The following is a 26,979-nucleotide window of genomic DNA, read 5'->3' on the forward strand; positions in this document are numbered from 1 at the left end:
CTTAGGAACACTGAGGCAAAGAACTCGTTGAGGAGTTCAGCCTTGTCCCCCCTGTCTGTCACCAATTGTTTCTGCCCATTTAGCAGTGGTCCTATTCCTCCCTGGGCCTTCCTTTTACTCCCAATATATCTAAAAAACAATTTCTTGTTGTCTTTTACTTGGGTTGCCATCCTCAGCTCCATGGTAGCTTTGGCCCGCCTAACTGCCTCCCTACAAGCACGAGCAGAGGAGGTATATTCATCTTTAGTGATCTCACCCTGTTTCCACTTTTTATGTGCTCCCCTTTTGGCCCTTAGGCTGCCCTGGATTTCTCTGGTCAGCCATGGAAGCCTCCTGGCCCCTTTCCCTTTTTTGCCTCACTCGGGGATCGTCTTGCTTTGTGCCCAAAGGATCGTTTCCTTAAGGCACAGCCACCCTTCTTGGGCTCCCATCCCTTCAAAGCTCCTACTCTGCAGTGCGTCCTTGACTAATCGCCTGAGTGCATTGAGATCAGCTTTCCTAAAGTCTAGCACTTTCACCCTACTAGTTACCTTACCCACTCGACGTCTTATGTTGAATTCTATTATTAGGTGATCACTGTCTCCCAAATGGCTACCGATCTGGAGGTCCCCTATCATGTCATCCCGTTGCCAATACCAGATCCAGTATGGCATTCCCCCTAGTGGGACCATGCACCTCCTGTGTCAGGTGGAGGTCCTGTATACAGGTTAGAAACCTGCGTGAGCGGTGGGACTTTGCTGTCTGTGTCTCCCAGCAGATGTCGGGGTAGTTTAGGTCCCCCATGACTACCGCCTCTTTAGCTTTTATGGTCTCCGAGAGTTGCCTCAGGAGCCCCGCATCTATTTCTTCCCCTTGGTGTGGGGGTCTGTAGCAGACCCCTACCACCAAATCCCTTTCTCCTTGCCCCCCATGTAGCCTAACCCACAATCCTTCTACTTCCTCAACCTTGGATTCTGTCTTGATGAGGGCTGATGTATATTGCTCACTGACATAAAGTGCAACCCCCCCCCCTTTCTTCCCCGACCTGTCCTTTCTGTACAATCTATAGCCCTCAATATGTACCGCCCAGTCGTGGGATGAATCCCACCAGGTCTCTGTTAGCCCCTGAGGTACCCTCCTGCCATGCCTTGGCCTTTCTTGGAAATGCAAAGATCAGATGGGGTCTTTCAATGGTGAGGTCCCTGCAGTTTTGACTACCGGCTGTCTGTTTCACTCTCTGAAGCAAGGTCTGACAGGGCTCTTCTACACGTGCATAACGTGGAAGGGACGACAACCCTCCTCCCTCAACAGGAGCCAGCCACGCGCCTTAATGAGATGCAGGAGAGGCTCCAGCAGGGAATGCGCCACACGGGGAAAAACCAACGCCCGCTCACTGACACAAGTGGGGGGCGGAGGCAGGGGTGGGCTGCGCGCGCAGGGGGTGGGGCGGGGCAGAGCCCGCGCGGCATTGTGGCTCCGCCCCTTGGCTCGAGGGCGGGAGGCAGTGGCCGTAAATCGCCGACTAGGCGATTTTTCGTGGGTTTTTTTTCTTGGCGGGAAAAGGGTTCTCAGTTTGTCTTCGCAGTTGAAATAAAACGAATCAACGGTCAGGGAGGGGGCTGGGCTCGGCTCCGAGTCACGTGACCAGGCTCTGGGCTTTGCGGGGTGGCGTCCCTGACTGAGGGAAGCAAGAGGCACGTGCCACCTCGGGGTTGTAGAGCAGGCGTCGGTCACTGATGCCCCTTGTTTTAAACGGGAATTGGGGCTTGTGGACAGTTAGACACGGAAGTCAATGGCAGCCCGTGGCGGCGTGACTGGAAAACAAGAGGGAGGTAGTTCAGCGTGTTAGGTTGCAGTCAGTCAGCGGGCAGTGTAGGTGTGCACACCTACCTACAGACTAACTCAGTAAGAGGCATCTCCAGAGCACAAGCTTTGGTGAACCAAATGTTCCCTTATGAGATGTTCATAGCTCCCAATGAAGGGTAATGTGGGTTCACCAAAGTATGTGCTCTATGTATCTTATTTAAGGATGTCTACAGTGGTGCATATCTACCCTCTCTTCCGGAAAATAAGAGCCAAGCAAGCTGCCCTGCCCAAGGAAAGATTCATCATCCTCCATTCCCCTGTGAATCAATCACCATAAATCTCAAGGCAACCCAGAGGAGGAAGGTCCCCAGGGGCCTGACCCTGCTGTCAAAAAAAAAGAGAGGCAACATTTCTATCTGCTTTAATCGCAGTTGTGGCATCAAGCACAATTTATGTATTTAAGCCAGTCTTTCTCACACCGATAAGTAAATAATGCCATACTTTCCTGCATCTAAGTGGGAAATATGGGATGTGCCCCTTCATTTCTGTTTGGGCATGCATTCACCAAACAACACTAGGACAAGAGGTTGGGGGCGGGGAGGAGTTCTGTTGTTTTAATTCCCTTTTAAATTGGTTTTGCCCTCTTGTTCTCCTGTTTTTAAGTTATTCTGATCTCTTGTTATGAGTCACTGTGAGCCTTTGTTGGGAAGGGTGGCATATAAATCAAATATAGACATAAATAAATACACTGAAGACATCCTGTGAAGTGTGGGGCAATCAGCAGTGGTAATACCCATGCATTCATGTTTCTTCTCAAAACTACCCACCTGTGCACTTACCTACGTGCTGTCTCAGGCTTTTGTCTGCTCCCACCTTCCTCTCTATTTATTTCTGTTTTGCTCCCTAATCCTGGAACTCTCCTGATCTCAGTTTACCAAGCAAACAACCCATATCATGCACGTTTAAGAAAAGATACACCTTAAAATAAATTAGCTAGCAGGATGCATTTTGTGTCTAATGTGTGGAGTTGCTCTGTTTAAAATTTTAGGGATAACTAGTATGGTGTGGTGAAGCTTTATGTTGCCTCATTAGGAGCAGTGAAAGGCTCCTTAGTGAAAAGGGGGAATATGAACGTTGCTATATGATTTTGAAGGGTGCAGAATAGTTCCACATCTCCCACTGGAGCAAAAACATTGCCCTGGCTCTCCCTGCTTTTTCTTCCCTATAGAATAACATGTGGCCAAAAGGGAGTCTTTGGACTTTTTGGTTATGCAACAAATGCAGAATCATGCATTTCAGGACAGAGAAGAAATTAATTCTTAAAAAAAAAAAGTGGGGAAGGAGGTTGTAACATCCCTAATATTTCGTACCTTTGTTTTTGTCTTCTTCCAATATTTGGCATGACAAGATTGTTAAAGTCTCTTTAGGTTGATCTGGAAAGTCCTGTCACTGACTTTACTTTTTCCAGATCTGCTAGGTTGGTAGCAAGGAGAACTTCTTCCAGAAATATGAAGAATAGGCTATAAGTGAATATCAATCTTATGGCTGAAGTCATTAGATCCACACACAGTAGAAATAGTCTTTTATGTAAAAATTCAAATAGCCTAATTAGGATATTTTTTCCAAGCATACATTCTTTTTCTTGTCATTATTTCATTGTTATCAGCTTTTCTTAAAATATTCATACTTTTTACTGACAGAGAATTGGATTGCTAATAGAAGATAACACCTTACTCTAATGATTCATTTTTACATTTCTATCAGAACAAATTCAATTTATAATTTAAGTTTTTCCCAGGCCAAACTCAAATCTGGATCCATGTCCCTTGCAAGGGATGAGGTCTATTTGGAACCTGCTAAAAATCATTCTGGCAAGAGTGGGTGATCTCAAAATAACACAACAGGTACTATCATTTATTTGGGTGCCAAGTACTACTGCAACACATCCAGCCCCTATTAACTCAGGCAATGAAGGACCAATCTTAGAATCTGAATTTAGATTTGAGAAGCTGCATTGCTAGGAGAGGATATGTTTTAAAAGTATAACCATATAATCCATAAAACCTTCTTTTGGCAGACTCTTAGCAGGTTAAATTTTGGGGTACAGTTCTGGGTTTTGTTTAGAGAGTTGTTTTATTACTTACTAGTTTATCTTAATATTATTTGCTTTTATAATTTACCTTGTTTTTATTGTAAGCCACTCAGCCTTTTTGGGGAGGACAGCTTATCAATAAAATATATTAATAAATAAATAAATAATCGCTTTACCTGTTTCCACCATAATACTGTATTTGTTTGCTTTTTTCAGTACTGACTAAGCCTTACTGATTGCTTTTTCGCTATGAAAGCCATGGAAGATCAGGTGGTACAGGAAGAACCAGGATACCAGGATGATGAGGTATTTATAAATAGCATAAAATATGTATAACATAACAAATGCTGGCAAAGGGCATCACACAGAATGGTATGTAGTTCAGCAGAATATCCTTGGTGCAGGGGAGCAATCACCAAAGACATGTAATTGGTATTGAAAATGTTATTACAATTGAAAGCAAAGGAAACCTCATTTCCTTACTTTCTTATCAATCTTATCCCTATCTTGGTCCTTATTTTCTATTAACCTCTTGAAGCACATACAGAGATTAATTATATAGGCTGGTCATTATTATAATTGATACACTGTTTACTATTTTATAGCAAATGTAAGAGGATTACGAAACCTTTTATCTTACATTAAGAAGTCATCAACCTGAAACATAGTAGAGAAGAAGAGAAACACAATACAGGTTTTCTTAGTAGGGTTCCTGAGCATGATTCAGGGTTTTTTTTATCTAGATCAGTGGTTCTCACCCTATTTTAGATTTAAGGGCCCACCTGTTAAGACTCAAGGCACTCCTCAGAAAATGCAAGCTCCTGGCTTTCACTCATTTCTTGATTACAGAAAAATAAGAGAGCAATTCTTTTGTTGCAAAGAACTCAAACATTATGAATGTTTCAGTATGTTTTTGAAACTATGGATTCTTATTTGAAATCTCTGGGCTTATCTTGTGGATCATATGTTGGTGTTTCCATACCTAATAGTGCTAATAATTAAGCAGCATTCCATGGCACACTTGAAAAGATTTTATAAAACCCTGATTGAGAATTTCTGATCTAGCTGGTTACACAGTATGAAGCAAAAGTCAAACCTGAACCTTGCACCCCATCAAGCCTGTGAGGTTAAGGCACACAAGGAAGAAGTGATTTAGCTAAAATCACATGTGTCTGCCTTTAACTCTGTCCCAAAGAACCATGTATACTAGTCATGTACAGCTGGAGGTAAACTTCAGCGTAAATCTGAAGCAAGGTTTAAATTCCATGCCTCCGGATCTGTAGCAAAACACCATAACCACTCTAGGCACCTATATATGTGCAGAGAGGCTGCTCTGATGCACTGTAATTATTTCATAGAAGACTTGATTAACCAAGTCTGCTGGAGCGTGGTAATTACTGTGCTTCAGCATACTCCAGCATCACATGTATCAGCATACCTGAGCTGAAAAATGGTGGCAGGGTCACTTTAAATAAAGCTCGTTGAACAAGCTTTAACTAAAAGCGCCCCCACTGCCATTTTTCAGCATAGGGATACTGATACATGTGATGCTGGAGTCTGTTGGAGTATGGTAATTGCCACACTCCTGCAGACTCGATTAAACAAGTCTGCTCTGACATGCTGTAATTACAGCGCATTGGAGCAGCCTCTCTGCATGTGTATAGGTGCCCTTGGAGCTACTCTAATTAAAGCACACCCCCGAACCCTCAGCATGTCTATAAACAACCTCTGTTACTGTATCTCGATTGTCTACACAGGTAATAGGACATGCCTAAAACTTCTTGACTCACTCTTTGCTAAGGATTTAAAACTGACACTTACTACTGAATTAGGCAGTTAGCAAAAGTAATATAGAGGTAGTTACAAGAATTCTATCTTAAGATTCTGCTTTCCCCCCTTCTCTGCCTGCTTTAGGAATCCTTTTTTCAAGATATTGACCTGTTACAGAAGCATGGAATTGTAAGTATAAGTAATAGCCCTACCATGCAGAACTGTCCAGGTAAGGTTATTTTAGGGGTGCTTTCAACAGCATTTATCCTTAATGACATTAATACTTTAAGTTCCTCCCCATGACAGCTACTGAGGAAGAAATGTGTTGGGGACAAGTTTTGTCTTTGCTGGTTTGGATATAAAAGTCCAGATTTTCAAAAGAACCAGCTCCCAGATGGGCACCTAAATAAAGTGACAATTTGCAGAAGTTCTTTATGCCAACAGTTCTTAAAACCTGCTCAGCTTTGGAAAATCTTGTGATAGATTACGTTCTGCACCAGCCAGTCATTATTTATAATTATTCCAATGTTTCCTGAGGCCCCTCACATAATATATGATGAGGCTTTTTGTTATGCTATTCTTGGAATGCTGGTGAAGTGCGGGAGGGAGATATGCCTTAGAAATCGGGGAAATTATTTTCTTCTTTCTGAAATATCCCCCAATAAATCATCATAATTACTTCTTTGTATTTTTGTAGCATCTACAAACAAGCCCCTAGTCAGGGACAAGGACCTCAAATGTTATATTAAACATAATACAAAAAGATTGTCTCTTCCCCTAAGAACTTAAAATCTAAGTCTAAAATAACAGGCAGCAGATGGATACAGACAGATACGGGAGGACAAGGAAACAGTGAGACAATATTAGTCATCAGGCAGTGGTCTCAGAACATCTGCAGCAAAAACACTGCCAAATTTTGTAGGCATCATATCAAAGGAGTTTTAAGGAGGGATTTGAAGAAGGATGATGTGGTTTCCTTGTGAAAAGTATAAGGGAACTCCACCCAAGAGTGAAGGGCAACATGTAAGAAAGCAAAAAGTTCTTATTTGAAAATTCAACAAGTAGGTAATAGAGGCTGAGATCATGGTCTGATTGGAGGCTACTGTCAACCTATATATGGCTAGAGAGTTGATAGGAGGGGAGAGGAGCTAGGTTGTGAAGGGCATTGAAAATTAAGACAGGTATCATAGGTTGGATGCACTAGAAAGGGAGAAAGTGCAGAGGAGGCATGATCAAAATGTGGAGCTGGTAAAATGGGTGTAGGTTGTAGCCATGTTGGTCTAAGGACATAGGCAGACAAGGTTCCTTGGGTGAATTTGATATCTTTTATTAGACCAACCCAAATAGTTGGAGAATAGTTATTAAGCAAGCTTTCGGGTTCAAAAACCCTTCGTCAGGCTAAGGAAGTTTCAGCAGTTGGTGTGTGCTCTTCCTGGATGGAATGAAAAGTAAATAAGCCAGAGGCTGGGCTGGGGAGTCAGTTGCTTCTGGCTTCTTTACTTTTCATTCCATCCAGGAAGAGCACACACCAACTGCTGAAACTTCCTTAGCCTGACGAAGGGTTTTTGAACCCGAAAGCTTGCTTAATAACTATTCTCCAACTATTTGGGTTGGTCTAATAAAAGATATCGAATTCACCCAAGGAACCTTGTCTGAGCTGGTAAAATTATATTTGTTGAAGCCTATTCTTCTCTCACAATGGATAAAACCCCCTCAGTGACTTATATTAAATTAGAGTTTATTATGCCCCTTTGGGAGTATGAATACATTTGTAATTGTAACTGGTTTTGTCTCACACTTATCTTTGTCACAATAATGCTAACAAGACGTATTACAGGAGAAGATATAAATGTCCCATGGAAATGATTAATTTCTTCATTATTCTTTTGAATGCTAGTTGTACCCATAACCCTGTACATAACTGGACAACAAATCCAGATCATGATTTTACCACAAAAAGGATCTTGGCTGGACGTGATAGCTTGAAACAGCATTCAATAGATCTGTCCATGCTGTTTTCTTCTAAGTAATCTATTGCACAGCCATTGTTCTGTTAAATTTTCAGAAACAGTTAATTCATTCCACCTAGCCATAATATCTGGCAATGTGCCAGACATATTCTCCTTTGGATATACATGGAACATATAGAAGCAATAAAACAATTGCATTTACTTTTTTCTTAGGGAAAATTGGCTAGGGGGCCACACCCAGAGAGTGGTGGTGGATGGGTGGTAGATTCGACCTGGAGGAAGGTGGGCAGTGGAGTCCCCAGGGCTCGGTCCTTGGGCCCATACTGTTCAATTTCTTTATCAGTGACTTGGATGAGGGGGTGAAAAGCACCCTGTTCAAATTTGCTGACAACACCAAGATTTGGGGCGAGGTGGGCACGCTAGAAGGGAGGGACAGGATACAACTGGACCTGGACAGGTTACAGAGGTGGGCGAATGTGAATAGGATTGGATTCAATACTGACAAGTGCAGGGTACTGCACTTGGGCAGGAAGAATCAGCAGCATAGCTATAGGTTGGGGAACTCCCTTCTTGAAAGCACAGTGGCAGAAAGAGATCTTGGAGTCATTATTGATTCTAAAATTAACATGGGCCGCCAATGTGAGGATGCTTTCAGTAAGGCTAACTGCATCTTGGCATGTATCCACAGATGCATCACAAGCAGGTCCAAGGAGGTGATCCTCCCCCTCTATGCGACACTGGTCAGGCCACAGTTGGAGTACTGTGTCCAGCTCTCGGTGCTGCACTTCAGGAGGGATGTGGCCAGCATCAAGAGGGTCCAGAGGAGGACCACTCACATGATCAGGGGGCAGCAGGCAGACCCTACGAGGAGAGGCTTAGGGATCTGAACCTGTTCAGCCTTCACAAGAGAAAGCTGAGAAGGGATCTACTGGCTGTCTATAAATTTACCAGGGGGGACCAGAGAGGAATGGGTGAGACCCTGTTTCCCCAAGCGCCTCCCGGAGTAACAAGGAATAATGGCACAAGTTGACTGAGAGTAGGTTCATGCTAGACACCAGGAGGCACTTCTTCACAGTCAGGACGGCCAGGATCTGGAACCAGCTTCCAAGGGAAGTGGTGCTGGCTCCTACCTTAGGGGTCTTTAAAAGGAGGCTTGATAACTATCTAGCCGGGGTCATATGAGCTTAAACTTAGTAGGGGTCATATGAGCCCAGTATTCATTCCTGCCCAGGACAGGGGTCAGACTTGATGATTTGCTCAGGTCCCCTCTGACCCTACATCTCTGAATCTCTGAATCTATAAATATATGGAGGGGTGGATCCAGGAGGAGGTGGGAGCTGGTGCAGTTGCAACCTGCTTTGATTCCTACTTCACCCAAAGTTTAAAACCAGCTGCCTGGCAGTGGCAGCAGCATTTCTGTTCAGGCAGCAGTGAGAGCATCAATTGAATTTATGGCTCATTAAAACCTACCTGACTCCTCTTAAACTCTTCATCCCACTCTCCAATAATGTAGCTCCTATTTCACATCCCTGTTTTTAACTCATTCCAAAAAAGTTATATTTGTTTTTGCTTCAATTTTAAACAGAATAATACAGCCCTAGGCCTCCAGCATATCAGTAAAGCTTCTAGTTTCTTCTTACCTGGAGAAAAATGTATCTTGTGTTATAAGGAATGATGTACTACAACATCTACAACCCCATTTTCAAAATCCTAGATCCATCCATAAATATAAGTATACATGTGGATGTACAGTGTAACTGAGCTTCAGGAACTTTTACTTCCTAGAGATACATTTCATGAGATAGTGTTGACAGAATGTAAATTTTCTTCACAGAATGTAGCTGATATTAAAAAACTGAAATCAGTGGGAATCTGCACTATCAAAGGGATCCAGATGACAACCAGGCGGGCATTGTGCAATGTGAAAGGGCTTTCAGAGGCCAAAGTGGATAAGATCAAAGAAGCAGCCAACAAGCTTATTGTAAGCAAATCAGACTCCTAACAGTTTCAACTTAGAATGCCACTCTTAAGATCCTTTGGAGAATGTCCCTTCAAGGAATCCTTTGCAGGCATTAAACAATTTTACTAATATGATTGTGCCCATTAGTCTAAGGTCAGAGATACTACATTGTAGTCACCAGCAGCCAAAGTGTGGTGACCCCTGGTATGTTCAGTAAGGTAAGTGAGGTCAGCAGGAGAGAGAGAACTGACTGAAGATATTGCATTTTTCCTTGAGGTTCAGGTCAAACTAAATAATCCCTTTGTATTTCCTTTGGTGTTCCCTAGGAACCGGGATTCCTGACTGCCTTTGAATACAGTGAGAAGCGGAAGATGGTATTTCACATCACCACTGGGAGCCAAGATTTTGAGTATGTGTATCTTTTCTGGCCTTGAACAGACACAACATTTGTAGTGCTCTAAACTGGAAGTGTGCAGATGTGCATGGTCAAAGAAGTGCTTAAAACAGTCCTCAAGAAAGGAGGAACATCTTTGAAGCACTTTCTTTGGAACTGCTTCTTGAAAAATCCATAGAGCCCACAGAGCACAGCAGAGGGCTGCTGAGTCCCCTGGCGTCCCACAGTAGTCTGTTCCCCCTGCCTCCTGCCCCCACAAACATGGAGGGACCAGGGCAGTCAGCCAGTGAACACTTTCCTGTGCTAGAGAACATGAATCCCTGCCTGCTTCTTGGCCTCTGGTTTCCCAAGAGCAAATGCCTCTTGGCTTCTGTTCTCTGTCTATGAGAACAGAGGCCAAGAGGCATTCGGGGATTCCTGCCCTAAGAGAAGGATTTCTTGCTTGCCACTTTGGCTACTGAGGATCACTGAGCGCACAAGAGAGCATTGTTTGTCCAACCACTTTTGCCCACCCCACCCCACTCCAAGAACTAGGAATAGTCGAGTCAAGTCAGTCCCTAGGCCGCTTCAACCATTGGGGCACCTTAGATGTTGTAACAACCTTACTCGACTCCACCCTGTGTTTGGATGCAGTTGTTGTAGACCTGGGCCTCGACTGATCTGGTATGAGGTTAGTTGAGTTGCTTTATATCATTGGTGATTCTTTGGGAAAGGTGACCTGGCAGTGCCCATCTCCTCTCTGGGTATGGATGGCCATTGGCTCACAGGGAGCTCATCTACCCTTTTAGTCCTGCTGGGTGTCCACACACACTCCTCACCCAGGCTAGCCCAGGTGGGGGCACCAGTTTAGTTGCCGACAACCCGACCATGGAACAGGCTGTACTGGTTTACATAGTACCAGACAGCAGACCAAGAAAGGCCTGGCCTGACATGACTGGGGATATTGAGGGTCCGAATAACCCCTACTGCATCCCCTGACTGGATAACACCACTTTTGCATGCTGTCACAACAGTTTTGAAGATCTGTGGCAGGGTGAATTATTGGGGATCTCTGGCAGGGTGCATACACTGAAGTGCTATGAATCTGAATGGTTCTAAAATGGAGTGGAATTTGGAGTTCTTCAACTATACATCTGTATAGCCTCTATCTAATCCATACCTATCCTCTAATTAAAGTGCCTGGAGCATCTCATGTATCAGCATACCTGCACTTAAAAATGGCAGCGGGGGTGCTTTATCTTAAGCTTGTTGAATGAACTTTAGATAAAGTGCCCCCACCACCATTTTTAAGCACGAGGATGCTGTTACACAAGAGGCTGGAGATTGCTGGAGCGTGGTAATTACCTTGTACCAGCAAACTCGATTAATTGAGTCTGCTCCGATGCACTGCAATTACAGCACATTGGAGCAGCCTTGCTGATCGTGTATAGATGCTCAGTGAGATTACCTTCAAGAAAGCAAGTGGAAGTCAGTCACCTAACCTTTAGCTGAGCAAGGCACAATGGCACAATTATTAAAAGCCTGATTCCCACTTATCTGACAGCCTCCATTTTTGCTACCATTTGGGTGTGTCTACATGTGCCCCTATAGCCCCATTATTACCGCATTGTCATTTGGTACTTCCTTTTGGAAGTACTAAATGATGGTGCAGTACCAGCCATTACTATGCTGTGCAAGAAGCACATGGTTGTTTTTAGCCTCTACGTCATTATAGCACCATGCTATACCAGGGAAACACGTCACTTTGGTGATGATGAAATCCTGAAGTTTCAATTCTGGGAATGAAGAAAGTCTACTATCCAAAATCAGACCTGTTCAGTTGTTCTGGAACATCCTAAGAGAATAGAATTGTGAGGGGAATTTTGTTAAGTCACCTTTCCAGAAATGATGCAGGCCTGTGTGCAAGATGGCATTATGGTTCACCAGCAAAACCCTACTCAGAAGTAGAACTATTTCTCAAACATTTGGTGAGGTAAGGATTTCTTAGGGCAATATCTTTTATTGGACCAACTGTAGCTGGAAGAGAGTTAGATAAGCTTTTAAAAGCAAGACGTTCTTCATTAGGAATAGGCTATTTGGTTTGTGCAGAGAGAACACAAAAGGCTGTCTTCTTTTGTATTCTTTGCACAAGTGCAATGTACAATTAAAATCCCTGCATGCTCCTAATTACAGGGGCTGCTGCTTCAAGCATCTACAGAAGGAACAAAGAGGAAGTAGGGTGTTGACTAGTGCACATTGTACTTGTCTCAAGTTTAGTGGTGCAGAATATGCATTTCTCCTTGGCTTGGCAAAGTACTTGTGGGTTTGATGAAATATTACTGAAGCTGATGGAGGTAACTCCTATCCTTCCTCTAAAAGAGAGGTGTGAGAAACAAATGAGCTCCTTAATGATACAGTAAGGATCTTTGTCCAAAATGTATGCACATCACTACTCATAACAAAAGTGCATATGAAACTGCTAGAGTGTATTTGTAGAATGAGAAGGAAGAGAAACACCAGAGAAAACAAGATCTGCAGGGTAAGAAGCTCCAGCCACAACCAGAACAAGCACTGATCATAGCCCTGAGAAAAAATGTTAAGAGAGCTTTGAGTCCAGTGTTGTCTGAAAGAAACTTGAAGCTGTGACCAAAGAAACTACTCTACCTCCTGTGTTGAGGAAAACCAAGTTTTGTACACTTGTTGTAAATAACCAGGATTGTATCAAAGATACCTGACTACTTCAACATCTCCACCTACTGGAGAATACCAGCAGAGCCCTGAATTTTGGCCAACCACTTGAATCAATGTATTATGTCCTGCTTTTAAAAGTTACTTGTTACTAAGGTCTTACTGACTCTTTTTGTTGAGGACAAAGTTATGGTGCACTCAATGACAGATAAAAATACTTAATGTTTGCAGAAAAGGAGTAGAAAAATTGGATAAATAAATAGATTAAGTTTCAAAGTAATCCCACAGTTACTGGTTATTAAATCTTATCTTCCCAGATACATTTTCCTCTCATTTCTCTCCCAAATGACCACTTTTTACAAACTTCCTCCTGAGCACCTACCTGTGCAAGGGAAAAAATGAGATAAAGTGAACTCCTATACATCAAGGGCCATCTAGTGCCCTCATATTTTGGTCTGCTACTTCATGCGTTAAGTGCAGGGCCCTTTGGACAAAAGATTGCCTTCCTCATTACTCTCACTTGTGAGCCTAACTGCCTTTTAACTTTCTCTCTCTCTCCAGCAAACTGCTGGGTGGTGGGATTGAAAGCATGGCTATCACAGAGGCCTTTGGTGGTGAGTAAACCATACTAAACTGCTTTATGGAGTGAATTATCAATAGAGAGCCACAGCACATGTTTCAATCTAATTTACTTGTTCTGAACTCTTATCACAGTATCTGTAAATATGGTGGTTCTGGCTCAAGTGTAATGGACAGTTCCTTTCAAAGTAAATGTTAGCAAAAAAGACCCATCTTTATGAGCGTTCTAACCTTGTTCTTTTTCAGTTTTGACAGATGAGGACTGAGCTGGGCAGCTCTCACAATTAGAGGCCAGCTGGTTTAGTATATTCTACCACTAGAGTATACTAATATTCAGTAATATATACTAATAACAGTAATATACTGTAACTAAGTATTAGTCAGAAAACATGTTTCCACTGTGCTCTTCATTTCTTACCACTAATGAGACAAAACTTCATGGAGGATTTTGCTACTTGTACATACTGTGTATATGCATATTCTCAGAAAATAACCAAAACAAAATTCAGTCTACAACAGGAGTGCACTATTGTGACTCAAAGAGCTGTTTGCACCCACCTCTGTATTCACTAGCATTACTACAGGAATAGCATACAAGATATAGCAATAAACCTTTTAGCATGGCTACCCAGATATAGGATTTGTGTCATTTGATGCTAGCATACAAACAACAAGATGTGGGTAAATCATTCAGTAACCCTCATATAAGGTTTAGAAATCACAAATAAGTTATTATTACAGTAAAAGATAATATGTTGGGGCCAAACACCTAAACACCAATGACCACATTTATCAAATGATATGTAGTCGTCCCTTTTGAAAGTGTTTATGAGGCTTGAATAATTTGATACAGTGAGATTTCTCTAGACATAATTAATTAAAGCATCCTGGTCAACTTGACATCTTGCTAAAATGAATTTAAAGTGTCACACCTTCCCTTAAGTCTCACTTCTAATTTTTAGGAATTTAGAATACCATTTTAAAATAATTTTCTCTCCTTTGGAGTAAATTATAGTGATACAGTTTTGTAGTGGCATACTGCTTTGAATGCAAAAGAAGTGAGATGTGGGATTTCTGTCACAGCTTCTTTTATTGGAATTCATTTACTGAATAGTGTTACCACACTGATGGGTCTGGTCAGTGGAATTAATCCAAAACTCTCAAATAATAAAATCAGCACTTGTCCATAACTGTCATAGAGAAGTAGGTTTGGAAGGGACCTGCAGGGCTAGGGACAGACATTACATATAAACCATTTTTAAGTGATCAGAAACTGGTTTAAACCTGTAACAGAACAGATGTTCAGTGCACATAAACCAGTTTGAAAATGGCTGAAACCGGTCTGAGATAAACCCGGTTAAGTGTAGACTTAACCAAATCAGACTTAACTGATTTGGTTCACACCGGTTTATGTAATGTCTGTCTCAGACCCCTTGCTGGTTTAAGTTAAATCAGAGTCCCTCAGCATCCTGGCATGCTCTCTGGGCTGGGCAGGGCTCTCTGCTCCACAACAGGGCTGGCCCCTCCCCTTCACTCTCTGGCTGGAGCTTGGCACAGATGTGCAGGCATAGCAGGGTTTGCTGGCTTCCCTGTGCCCTGCTCTCCCCACCCTCTCACCATTTGCTGCTTAAGCAGAAATCCCTTCCTCCTCTCTGCCACAGCATGGACCGTAGCCAGCATGTGGTATGCTAGCTAATGCTGAGAGTTGTCTGTGTGCGTCTTTCTCTCCAGTTTCACTGGGACAGGCAAACAGAACAGTGATCGCTTAGGGCTTTTGGAGCTAATCAACAGGTCAGCCAGTAAGCTGTTTAAGAAATTTGAAGTAATGTGGAGAGAGGCTATTGTTTTGCTAATTGAGTGATAAAAGCTATTAGCAGCCCCTTGGCTCGCTTGCTTGCTTGCCTGTCAGTTTGCTGCAGACAGTATGACAAAGCAGGGAGGGAGACTGAAAAGCTCTGTATAATTAACAGATGCATGCACTGCTCACCCCACTTTGCCTCAGAGTGTTAGCCTGGGGCTGGGGGCTGGCAACACTCCCGTTCCTTGAGTAGCCAGTGGGGAAAAGCCTGCGACCGTGTAGGCAGACATCCCTAATGAAAAAGTCCTGGTGCCTGGCCATGCCCCCACTCAGCTCAGCTCCCTGCAGAAGGGAAGGGAGGGCTGCTCTAGTGCTCCCCAGCTTCTAGCCTGAGCCACTGCAAGCATGTGCCTGAATTTCCTCAGTCCAGAGAGAATGTCCAGTTTCAAACCAGTTCAGCCTAGTCAAGTTAGACTATCCTGCAAAGACTGAATCAAGCTCAGGCTTTTTGAATGTCTGTCCCTATGTCATCTAGTCCAACGTCCTAGTATATTTAACTCAACAAGGATGGCAGCCACTGTAGACAAATAGATGTGAGCTCAGTTTAAAATCTCTCAGGTATAACACTTTTCACAGTGCAATATCTCCAACACCCACTTTTCATATAGGTATTATATGTGCATTATATGAATTATGAGTTGGGGCTGAAAAACAGAAAAACCCACGTGGATGATTGAAGTTTTATAAATGAGAGAGCATTCTTATTGCAATAACTTAGGATTTGGCAAACCGCAAAAACCTTTTCTCCCTTTTTTGTTTTAATCTTTAACAGAATTCCGAACAGGTAAAACCCAACTTTCCCACACTCTATGTGGTAGGTACACAGTCTTAATATTGATAATTTTATTCCTATGTAACCTCATTCAGCTAAGAGCTTTATGGAAATCTCAGGCTTTGATCTTTAAAAGGAGAATTGTGCCAAGCTAGTAAATAGTATTTAGGAACTAACACAAGACTGTAAATAAGTCTTTAGGATATATGAGAGAAACAGCCTGTCCCAGGAAAGTGGAAGTATGACATATCTCTAGAAATGTAGATTTAAATTACTATTATATCTATTAATTCATATAAAGATGAATAGGAAAGTTGTTTCTTATTTTGCTATTATTTTAGATTTCAGAACTTGTTGATGGCATTAGCTGTTCACATAAATTCAAAATGCTGTGGAGACAGAGTTCCCAGCTGAAATAGAGATGAACTAATAAATACATAATTACCATCACAAATTCCCGAAAAACAGGAAAGATAGAGTTAAGATCGCTGCAATCTTAACTCTGACTCCCTCCATACTTGCATGCAGAGAGTTATCTGCGTGCAACCAAGTTAAGTGTGCCATATGTATCTCTATTAAATGAGGGACAGAGTAACTGGAGTTTAGCAGAGCTGTGATAGTGAGATGACACAACTGGAGAGGCCCTGCTCCTCAAGAAAGGGTTTTTGCCTCTCTCAGTACATCTCCCATATGTCTAATCAAGGGAAAGAATCATATTTACTTAGGCTTGTGCGAAGCAGCTAGTATTCTCTTCAGATTCAGATTTGGCCGTTTCGGGGGACAGTGATTAGATCTGGTGATTCGAATCACTGTCCTGAATTGCTTCGGCTGAATCTGATTCAAAGATTTGACCTCAGCCGAATTGGCTGAATCTCCGAATCAGCCCCATCCCCTGTCTGCTCTCAAAGGCTGCCCAGCTCACTCACCCAGCCCTTTAAAAAAAAGCCCACACACACTGGCTGGTGCCAGGTAGGGGGGCGATCCCTGCTGCCCCCACTACCCCATGCCACGTGGAAGGCTCTGTCATGAGCTCCCCGACCTCTGCCTGCCCTCCCAGCCCCCACCATGGCTGCCCCACCCATTCCAGCTCCCAACCCTTTGCAAAAAAGAAAAAAAAAGGCTCGACTCACCAGCTTCTGCAAGGCAGGGGGAGGGGGTATGTGATTCCCACTGCCCTACGCTGCCTGGGGTGCTCTGTCACGAGCCTCCAGAAGCGCTGAGGCTGCTGCAGCAGCCGGTGAGTCTGGATTTTTTTGGGTTTTTTTAAAGGGCCAGAAGCTGGGGTGTGCAGGGCAGCCATGGGGTGGGGTGGGGCTGGGAGAGTAGGCCAGGGTCAGGGGGCTTGTAGCAGAGCCCCCCATGTGGCATGGGGTAGCAGGGATTGCCCCCTCACCCAGTAACAGCCACCGAGTTCGGGCTTTTATTTAAAGAACCGGGAGCTGGTGCTGAGCAGGACAGCCATGGAGGTGGCTGGGGGAGCAGGCAGGGGATGGGGCCTGGCAGGGGTCCCCCCATGGTTCCGTTCCCCCTACTCCAGCCCCTACTCCCCCACCCCCTACTTACTGGCATGGAGTCCAGGTACAGTTCCCTGCTGCAGCGAGCAGGGACTGCCCGAATCTCCAAAGCTCTCCGAATCTTTTCTGAATCGATTCGGACCTTTTAATTGGTCTCCTGATTTGATTCAGATTCAGAGATTCGGCCACCAAATTGGGCCAAATCTCTGAATCAAATCAGCACCTGAAGCTTTGCACAGCCTTAATATTTACCTGTAGGGATCCAATATGTCTTGTTTCAGTGATGAGTTCTGAGTGCAGGTGGTTTCATTACTAGAGTACATCAGTCTTCCTGGTGTAGGGATGACCAGCAATGAGATGAGATGTGAAGGGGTACTGTGGGTTTCATGATAGGTAAGTGAAAATACAGTATTGGATGTAATCCTGTAGGTAAGGATGTAGGGGCTGTAAAATGATGGAAGTTGTAAAATGTAACAACTGTGGAATAGCAGCTGTATGTTTTCTGAGGTAGAACAGATGTAAGTAGCTCCTGTTTGATGCAGCATGCTTAAGCACGAGTTTTGCCTCAGCAAACAGGAAGTGGTAGACATCGCCCTACAATACTCACATGCCCTTGCACTGAATGAGATGCTCTGTTTGGAAAGACAGAGTGGAAGTTTGTGTGCTCTGCTTGGATTGGTGCATCACTCAAAGAGCACAGAATTGATTCTGTGTTCATATATTTTAATTCTATTTATCCTAGTTTTCAGAAGTTTGATTTTTTGCTGGGCCATAACATTTTGGCATGATACATCACTGTGCAATGCTAACTCAGCATTAATTAAGATTTTCATCACTATAACTGTGTGGTGCCAAGTACAATCCTGGGTGGTTAGTGCTATCACAGCACAAGTATCTAGTGGTAGGGGTAAGCGAGACTAGAGGGGTATCTGACCTGCCATGGATTTGGAAGTATCTGAAGTCCCAGGCTGAAGAGTCTGGGACGGAGGTTACCTACCAGTGGTAGCTTGAACAATCAAGTTCTGCTCAGTTGATGGAATTCGAAACTGATTTGGCTAGTCTGGGGGGTAGAATACTTGCTGGTGGTAGTGCCACACAGACTTGAATGATTGAACGCTGCTCAGATGAAATTTGGAACTTAATTCAGAACTGATTTGACCCTGGAAACAAAATGTTAATATTTTTTTAAGTTGTTAATAGTTATGGGCTGGAGGCTCTGGGGTTCAGATGCCCCCTAGTCTTGTTTGCTCCTAGCCAAAAGGCCACGGAGCAAGGCAGGGGAAAGCATACATGCAGTTTCCTATTATCACACAATCGAAGCGTACAGAGGTGTGCACTAGGCAACCGAATCTCCGAATCTGAATCAAATTGGGAGACCTATTAAAAGGTCCAAATCAATTTGGGAAAGATTTGGAAAGATTCAGAGATTCGGAAGGCAGACATGCAGGAAACAGAAACTGAGAAGAGGGAGGGAGAGGAGCTGGGGGTGGGGGGAAGACTGCTTTGATATTGACATCTGTAGCTGGTCAGTGACTGTGATCTTTCCCTGAATTCCCTTCCAATCACAGTGCTCTGGGGGAGGGACATAGAAACAAAGTATAAGGCTGTGTCTGAAGTGATCTGTGCCTTTTGTAATCTGTCTTTCTTGGACCAGCAGCATCTGAAAGGCTCTGGCTTGCTATCTAGTCTCTTGGTAGCAAGCTAGTCTCTCTTCTTCTGTGTTTTCCCTGACAGTGTCATCATTGTGCAATGCAGAAAATCACAACATATATTACAGACACATACACATTTTGCAGCACACCAAGCTTTATGAAGCATGCTGGAAAGGCAGGTGCCAGGTTTTCTGGCGGGGAGGGGGAGGGGGCAGAGGGAGAGCTGTAAGTTCCGCCCCCCAGACCCAAACATAGACACACCTTCTTTCCTGACAGCAATGAGTCTTCTGTTGCTAGTGGGAGCAAGGAGGTGGGAGCAGTGTCTGCACCTACACCACCTTCACTAACACTAGCAATAAACACCAGCACCAGCATGACAGTCTTCACCCCAATTTCAGTTCCCAGCATAAGCCTTCCAGTGCCAGAAGAGGAGCTGGATCTGGAAGCAGCAGAGCTGAGTGCTATAGCAAAGGAAATTCTGGGGAAGGAGGGGGAATCTGAGTTTGTGCTCCACACCCCTCAAAGTTCCCTTAGAGGCAGGTCTCTTCTGGAAGGAACTTCAGAGAAGATTGTGGGGGCAGGTGGCTCAGCTCCTCCTGTTGTTGTGCCTCTGCCTGGTGAGGAGGGGGATAAGGCAGGATCCTCACCCGCAACCCAGAAGCAGGTGGGTAGTTTAGCATGGGATCATTTTGAGGTGGCAGATGATCTCAGGTATGCTACCTGCCAGCACTGCCGAAAGCCAATCAGCCAAGGCAAGGACGAGAAACACTTCACTACCACAGCGATGCTGCTGCATCTCAGGAGGCAGCACCCCCTTGCCCTTGTTCCTCCTCAGCCTGGCACCAGTGGGAGTGTGCCCAAAAATAAGTCCCCCTCTCACTCCAAAGCTCCTGTCCCCAAGCAGCAGAGGCAGACCACCCTGGACCAGTGGGGGAAAGGTGGAGACAAAGGGAAGCACTTTCTCAAGGTGAGCGAGGTCACCCAAAGCATTGGGGAGATGCTTGCTCTGGATGGCCAGCCCTTGTCCTTTGTTCAGGCGGCTCATGGCCCCATCCTACCAAGTACCCTCATGCACCACCTTCAGCATGGTGCTGCCCTCCTTGTATGAGGCATGCAGGGAGTACTTGGGGGAGGAGCTGTGGAAGGCAGGGCTGCAGGTAGCTTTGCACTTCACCTTGGACATCTGGAGCAGCTGGAGTGGAGATCATGCCTATCTCTCCTTCACAGGGCACTGGTGCGATCAGTCAGGCCGTCGGTGGGCTCTCCTTCAAGCGGAAGTGATGGATGAGTCCCATACGGCAAGGAAGATCATGGTGGCCATGAACCACATGGTGCAGGGGTGGCTCGTTGGGCAGTGCGAGCTCACCCATGGGTTCGTGGTCATCAACAACAGGGCCAATATGGTGAAGGCGGTGCATGATGCCAACTTTGTTGGCATCCACAGTGTGGCACACAAGTTCCACCTCATAGTCAGGGACACCTTGGAGGGGGACAGGGCTTCTGGTGATGGTGCTGTCACTACCAGCCAGCTCATTTCAAAATGCAGGAAGGTGGTGGGCTACTTTCACTGGAGCATCAAGGGGGGCAAGATGCTGCAGGACAAAGAGGCAGAGCTGAGCATCCCACAGCACAAATCATGCAGGATGTGGAGACTCGGTGGAACTCTACATACCCAATGCTCGAAAGGCTGGTCAAGCGATAGAAGGCAATCCATGAGATGGCCTTGTCAGGGACATTGAGATCAGCGGTCCCCTTAACAAAACAGAGTGTGATACCATCTCCCAGATCTTGGTGGTTCTCAAGCTGTTCCTTGAGGCCTCCGAGAGCCTCAGTGCTGGCAATGTCCTCCTTAGCCAGGTGATCCCCATAGTGAAGGAGCTTGAGAATCAAATGGAGAACTTCCAGGGGATCAATGTTCCTGGCTGGGGCAAGCCACTTCCCCCAGAGGTGCAGGCACCGATGAAGCGGCTGAAGCAGGGCATCAAGAAACGGCTGGATCTGTTGCAGTCCAGTACGGCCCACATGCTGGTGGGCATGTGCGACCCGAGGGTGAAGGGGAGCATCTGCAGCAGCAAAACCCTTGATCATTGGACAGAGGTGCTAGTGAACAGAGTCAGGGAGGCAGAAGGGCAGAGGCAGGGGAACATGGAAGAGGGGAATCCACTTTCCCCTGCCAGCACTCCAAGCACCAGCCAATCTCCTCCACCACAGCCGCTGCCAATGTGGGCCAAGGGCATGGCTTCAGTGTTGGGGTGCAGAGGAACCAGACCCCACCTTCAGGCAGGTAGCATGGAGGCCTCAGTGGCTACCTATCTCACCAAGGATGTGGAGCCACTGCACTGTGACCCCTTGGCCTATTGGGCAACCTGCAGCCAGGTGTGGCAGGATCTGGCTACAGTTGCCCGGGAACAACTGTCCACCAACCAGTGTTCCAAGTGAGAGGGTGTTCAGCATGGCTGGTGATGTTGTGACACCCCACCACACCTCCTTGGATCCTGGTTTGGCGGAGCAGCTGGTGTTCCTGAAGGTGAACCTCCTGCTGCTGGGATTCCATAAGCTCCACATGCAGACGGAGTGAGTGCCAGCCTCCTCACTCCGCGTCTACTTCCTTTTTTTAGTTGCTTTCCAAACCATTTAATGCCCTGCCTCAGAGCTGGAGGCAGTTTAGTTTATCACCAGCCAGCAGAGGAAGAACATCTCCCTGCTGAGCTCCCATGTCAGGACAAACTTGGAGATATGAGCTTGGGCTATGGGGAAGGTGGAGGCCCCAGGTCCTGGGCATGACCTAAAACTGCATCCTGCCAGGGTAGGGAGAACTGATGGGACTGCCAGTGGCGTGGCAGCCCTAGGAAATGCCAGGACCATGAACCTCCCTGGTGAAAGGTGGTTAGGGGCACCTGATAACTTCCAGTCACCGCATGCACTCACAGTCCTGGCTGGGTAAAGCCCAGACCTGTAAGATCTTTGAGAGGCCTGAGGCTTACTGGTTGCAGTGGAGTTGTGAGGTTGAGAACAGGCAGGCGGCTCAGATCTGACCTGAGGTACCCTTGACTGATCCATGCTGCAGCCAGGACCCGAAGAGGGGGGGAGAAGGGCCAGGGGCCCACTGCAAGGAATGTCCAGAACAAGAGGCTCGGGATTCTGAGTGGCCTGAAGGCAGGGTCAGGGCCTAAGGGGGAGCCAAAGTTCCCAGAGAGGGGACCACAGCTGGAGGGGGTGAAGGATGGAATCTGTGAGGCATGGGCTACAGTGTAGGGAAGGTATAAAGCTAAGGAATGGATGTCAGCCCTAGATATCAGGGGCCTAAATGGGCACCCTTCTGCCTGGTTAACATCTGAATCAGTTTTCCATCAAGGCGTAGCAGGTGAAAGAGGGGTGGGCAGTTGGCCCAGAAACAGGTGGGCGGGCCAGGATCTAACTGGCACTGGGAAGGCCCGCTGTTACAGGTTACCAGCCCTGCTGCATTCATCCTGCTCTGCCTTAACGCACACAAGGCAGACAAGGTTCTTTGCGACAATATGATATCTTTTATTAGACCAACTGAATAGCTGGAGAAATATATCTTAGCAAGCTTTTGGGTTTAAAAACCCTTTGTCAGGCTGAGGAAGCATTTGCAGTTGATGTGTGTGCTTCATGCCCTCAGAAGGGGCTACCGTACCCGCTGCCTTCATCCCGCTTTGCCTTAACACACACAGGTGATACAAGTTTTGCTTTCAACAGTTTGAGGGGCACTTTCACAGAACCCCCTGCTCCTTGAAACATGGAAGGCTTTATGCCCTCAGAAGGGGTTACCATCCCTGCTGTTTTCACCTGAATCAGCAACAGAATTACAAAGTTATAGGTATTTTAGTGATTCCCCATTATAGTCTATGACTGAATCTCCAGATCGGTGCTGAATCTCGGAATCCGATTTGGCCAAATCGAACAGGGACAGTGACTCAAATCGCTGAATTGAATCACTGTCCCTCCAAATCAGCTGAATCCGAATCCAATACTTGCCGCTTCGTACAGGCCTAATTGGCACACCAGGAGTGCAGTGAGCAGGCTTCACCCTGGGAAAACCATCAGCAATCTTGCACTTAGGATGCCTGCCATGGACTTGGGGAGTATCTGAAGTCTCAGACTGATGGGTCTGGGAGGAAGGATACTTGCCGGGTGGTGAAGTCTCACAGACTTGAATGACTGAGTCCTGCTCAGCTGACATTTGGAACTTGACTACTGAGCTCTGCTCAAGTGAATTCTGAATAGATTTTTTTTAATGGATTGTTATTTATTATTAATTTTGTTTCAAGGGCTGTTATCTGTACTGGGATTTCATTACCAGATATTGTGGAGATTTAACATCTGTGTTGTCTGACCTATTATGATATATGTTGAGGTTGTTTCTTCAAAAATGGGGAGTTTTCTGTATTGTTTAGGAGTGTGCAAATTAGAGCTGGAGAGCCAAATTTGGTCAGCAGAGCAATATCCTGTGCATGCAGTATATGGACAGAGCTAATCATATGAATTTATTCATTGATGGGAAATTGAAAAGATCATTATCTGTTGGATATGTATCTTTCTTGCAAGATTAATAAAGTATGATAACATAGTACAGAAAGATGGAAAAGTCCTATTAGTTAAAAACCATATCGGTTAAGACCATTACATTCACCCAGAAGTCCAAGGTATCTCTGCACATTACTTATTACAGGTTTCCCTCGTTTTATGCTGTATGTGTGTCCATGGAAAACGGCGCATAACTCAAATTTGCATAAAGGGAACCCACTTTACAATGTAACAAATAGGGATACGTTCCAAGACCTTTTCTGTACTGACCCCCAGGCCCATTTCTACCACTTTTACAAGACAATTTTGGTACTCACCAACAGAGACAGTACACAAAAGCACAGGACACTATCATAATGGGGATAGCAGCTACAGAAACATGTGTCTCAGACAATGAACGAGGAACACAGATTCACACAGGAGACTATATTTTGGTGTGCATCACTCATGCAATGCACTGCACAAAGCAGCTGACTGTGGGCTTCCACCACACCAATCGCATAAGAGTGAATTTACCTTGCCTATAATGAATTTTTGGTATAAAAAGGGTCTTTGTATAAGAGCAAATTTGCACATTCAGAACCTGCATAAAGCCAGGGAAACCTGTACTAGTTATTTACATGTAGTGCTTTAATAGCAATTATGCAAATTTAGTGTTGGTACTCAGTGTCACAGCATTTGGACACCTCTGATTTAGGATGGCCTCCTGTAGAGAAAAGTTACTTTGGAATCTTCTCAAGCCAGCTGGAGAGAGAAATCAGCCTTGCTATAAATGCAACATTAGCTGTTGGTATCAGATCATTTGTTTGTTGTATACAAAATGGTGGATCATTGCCACTTATTACAAATAGTAGTAGAGAGAGCTGGAAGAGTGGGAGAGACTTTCCCCCCTTCTGTTCAGTTTGATCCTTTCTTTATGATGCATTCCAGTGACAGCTCAGCTTCCAGGAGCAGATGGCTACACAGGAGGGAAGATTATCTTCATTGATACTGAAAACACTTTGTATCTTTTTAATGAAGCAAGTTGCAAGTTTGATGGCATGGCATAGTGATGCATTTTGCAGTAAGCATAACGCCCCCATAATCTCTTTACATTTTGTCTGACAAGACAGGTAAAACACACTGAAAAGCACTGCATGAATAAAGGTATGGAGTTGTCTATTGAACTTGACCTATGGCATCATGAGAAAAAATAAAGCAGTATAATTTACTGTTATTATGAATAAGTAAGGCAAGAAGGCTGAATAGTTCCAGGTACGGAAGTTCTTATGCAGTGCCTCTTATCTCTCAGTCATTAGTAATAATCCATCCCAATTTTGGGTTGAAGGCACAATACAAATCTAGTTACATCTTCTCTGTATTTCTAGTATGCCCATCTCTACAACAACTATAATAAAAGTTTTTCATATTTAACACTAGGTTCCAGGTAAGTAGTAATCCCTGCTGTTATTACCTTGTTATCACCACTTGTTATCTATTTGATGAACAGTGTAAAATTATTTTTGGCTTTCTTTCCAGTCCCTAGGAGCCATATGTCTATATCATAAAAAATAACATTGCCCTGAGCTGCGATTTGTGCTTTTATTCAAGTGGAAGCAGAGATTATGGGGCCTTGTCTGGGAAGAAAATAGATATTAATGTAGTTTCCATACTAAATTCAAACTTAAATATCATGATTTGCATTGTTTATTCAAATAGAATCCTTAACTGTGACATACTGTAGCCGTCCAGATCGTCTTCGTGACATTGCTGATCGTTTCAGTGTGAACCATGATGCAGTTCTTGACAATGTGCTGTATGCTCGTGCATATACCAGTAAGATCATCATTGGAATAGGCACAGAAGCCTATTTTTTTCTGTAGTTCTCAGTTTATTTACTGAGACTTCCCACTCATGATCACTAAAATTTTCTGAGACTGGGGCAAAGGTTGGAAGCTTGCTTCCATTTTTCTGTGTGATTGTCTTCTGTAGCAGATCTTCTCAGGACAGTATTTCCTGGTCAGTAATGTTTTATAAATTAAATTCCAACAATGCAAAGTAAATTCTATTTGATATCTGAGTATCACCGTATCATCTGAACGTGACTGCTTTGAAACACTATGGGAAATAGCACACTGGTACCTATGAAGACTAGTCATGAGTGCTTCAGTATAGGCCAACAGTAAAAATAGGTGATTTTTTATTGTGAATAGGAACCTTATAGACAAGGCTTCACTCATTCTGAGGTGAGCTCTTTATAGCCTGAAGCACTATGGAACAGCAGATTGAAAACTGTGGTGCAGCGTCGGGTAAATTTATAAGTGAAGGGTTTTTTCCCTGAATTAATTATGGAGATTAATAATGTGCTTAATACAATGTTCCTTGTGTTACTTAATTTTATGTTCAATTCAATTCATTGTATGTTGTCCTTCAATTTAAAATCTGCATCAAAACCTGTCTTGCATAATTGCACTCTATAAATTATTATGAGAAAATTAAAGGTTTTGATAGTTGAGTAGGTGGTAGGTGGAACTCACAGATGCCAGAGAAGCCTTTAGGGTTTGTGAGATAAACACATTAATTTGATATTGCTATAAAAATTATTGGTGGTGATGCAGTAAACAATGGTGACATTTCATCTATCATCTTAACTTTCACAGCACCCCCTTTATGAATGAGGCAGTTCACACATCTCAGAAATATCACTTCAAGCTGTCTACAAACTGCAAAATTTAATGTTTCAAGAATGAAAACTGAGAATTCTATATTGTGCCAGGGAGTGCCATGCTAAGCATGTTGCTGTTAGGCTGAGATATGGCATGCTTACTCCAACCCAGGTAGATTCTGAACCAGAAGTAGTGCTGCTGCATGTGTGGCACATGTGATCCAAAAAGCTCTGCTGAGTGATGTTCTATAAGACTGACTTTATTGGTACATAAACATCACTGCACTAAGGCAATGACACTACTTTCTATTTGGGAGCTGGAGGGTGCGGTATGTCTCAGCATGGCATTGCCTTGAGCCATACAGAGCTTTTTGATGGACAATTCTATAAGTAGTGAGTGGACACTAAACATTTTGAAGCCACAGAATCATGGAATACATGGGACCCTGCTTATATACACTCTCAGTTTCCTGACTTGCTTCCATCATCTTAATAGTTAAGCTAATACCATATTCAGAAAAAAAAATTGTTGGTACAGTTTATATTCTGCATGAGTATATAGCCCAGGAACTGAAAATAAGCGATATCCTTATCTAAAGCATGCACTTACCTACATTTAGTGTAAACAGTGCTCATTAACAAGGTCTGCACTAACTTTTTCACATCTTATTAAGGCTTGTTACCATTTCAGAAACCTTATGTACTTAATACCAACCTAGCAACAGAAATGATTAAGGCTGGTTTAAAAGTCTTGAAATTGATTCTCCTAATCAG

At 44.2% G+C, this 26,979-nt stretch overlaps 1 protein-coding gene across 1 annotated transcript in view; it reads left to right on the top strand.

Annotated features, from left to right (window-relative positions):
* The first annotated feature begins 1,454 nt into the window (after positions 1 to 1,454).
* DMC1 (DNA meiotic recombinase 1) overlaps positions 1,455 to 26,979 on the top strand; it is a 32,027-nt gene continuing 6,502 nt past the window's right edge. The window contains exons 1-9 of the mRNA XM_019489289.2: positions 1,455 to 1,884; positions 4,094 to 4,183; positions 5,792 to 5,836; positions 9,452 to 9,598; positions 9,904 to 9,986; positions 13,200 to 13,252; positions 15,848 to 15,889; positions 24,492 to 24,564; positions 25,285 to 25,376. Coding sequence (XP_019344834.1) covers positions 4,127 to 4,183; positions 5,792 to 5,836; positions 9,452 to 9,598; positions 9,904 to 9,986; positions 13,200 to 13,252; positions 15,848 to 15,889; positions 24,492 to 24,564; positions 25,285 to 25,376 — 592 coding nt within the window. The 5' untranslated portion in view covers positions 1,455 to 1,884; positions 4,094 to 4,126. The remainder of the gene's footprint in view (positions 1,885 to 4,093; positions 4,184 to 5,791; positions 5,837 to 9,451; positions 9,599 to 9,903; positions 9,987 to 13,199; positions 13,253 to 15,847; positions 15,890 to 24,491; positions 24,565 to 25,284; positions 25,377 to 26,979) is intronic.

Source organism: Alligator mississippiensis, chromosome 4, assembly GCF_030867095.1.
Source record: "Alligator mississippiensis isolate rAllMis1 chromosome 4, rAllMis1, whole genome shotgun sequence".
In the NCBI taxonomy this organism is placed as follows: Eukaryota; Metazoa; Chordata; order Crocodylia; family Alligatoridae; genus Alligator; species Alligator mississippiensis.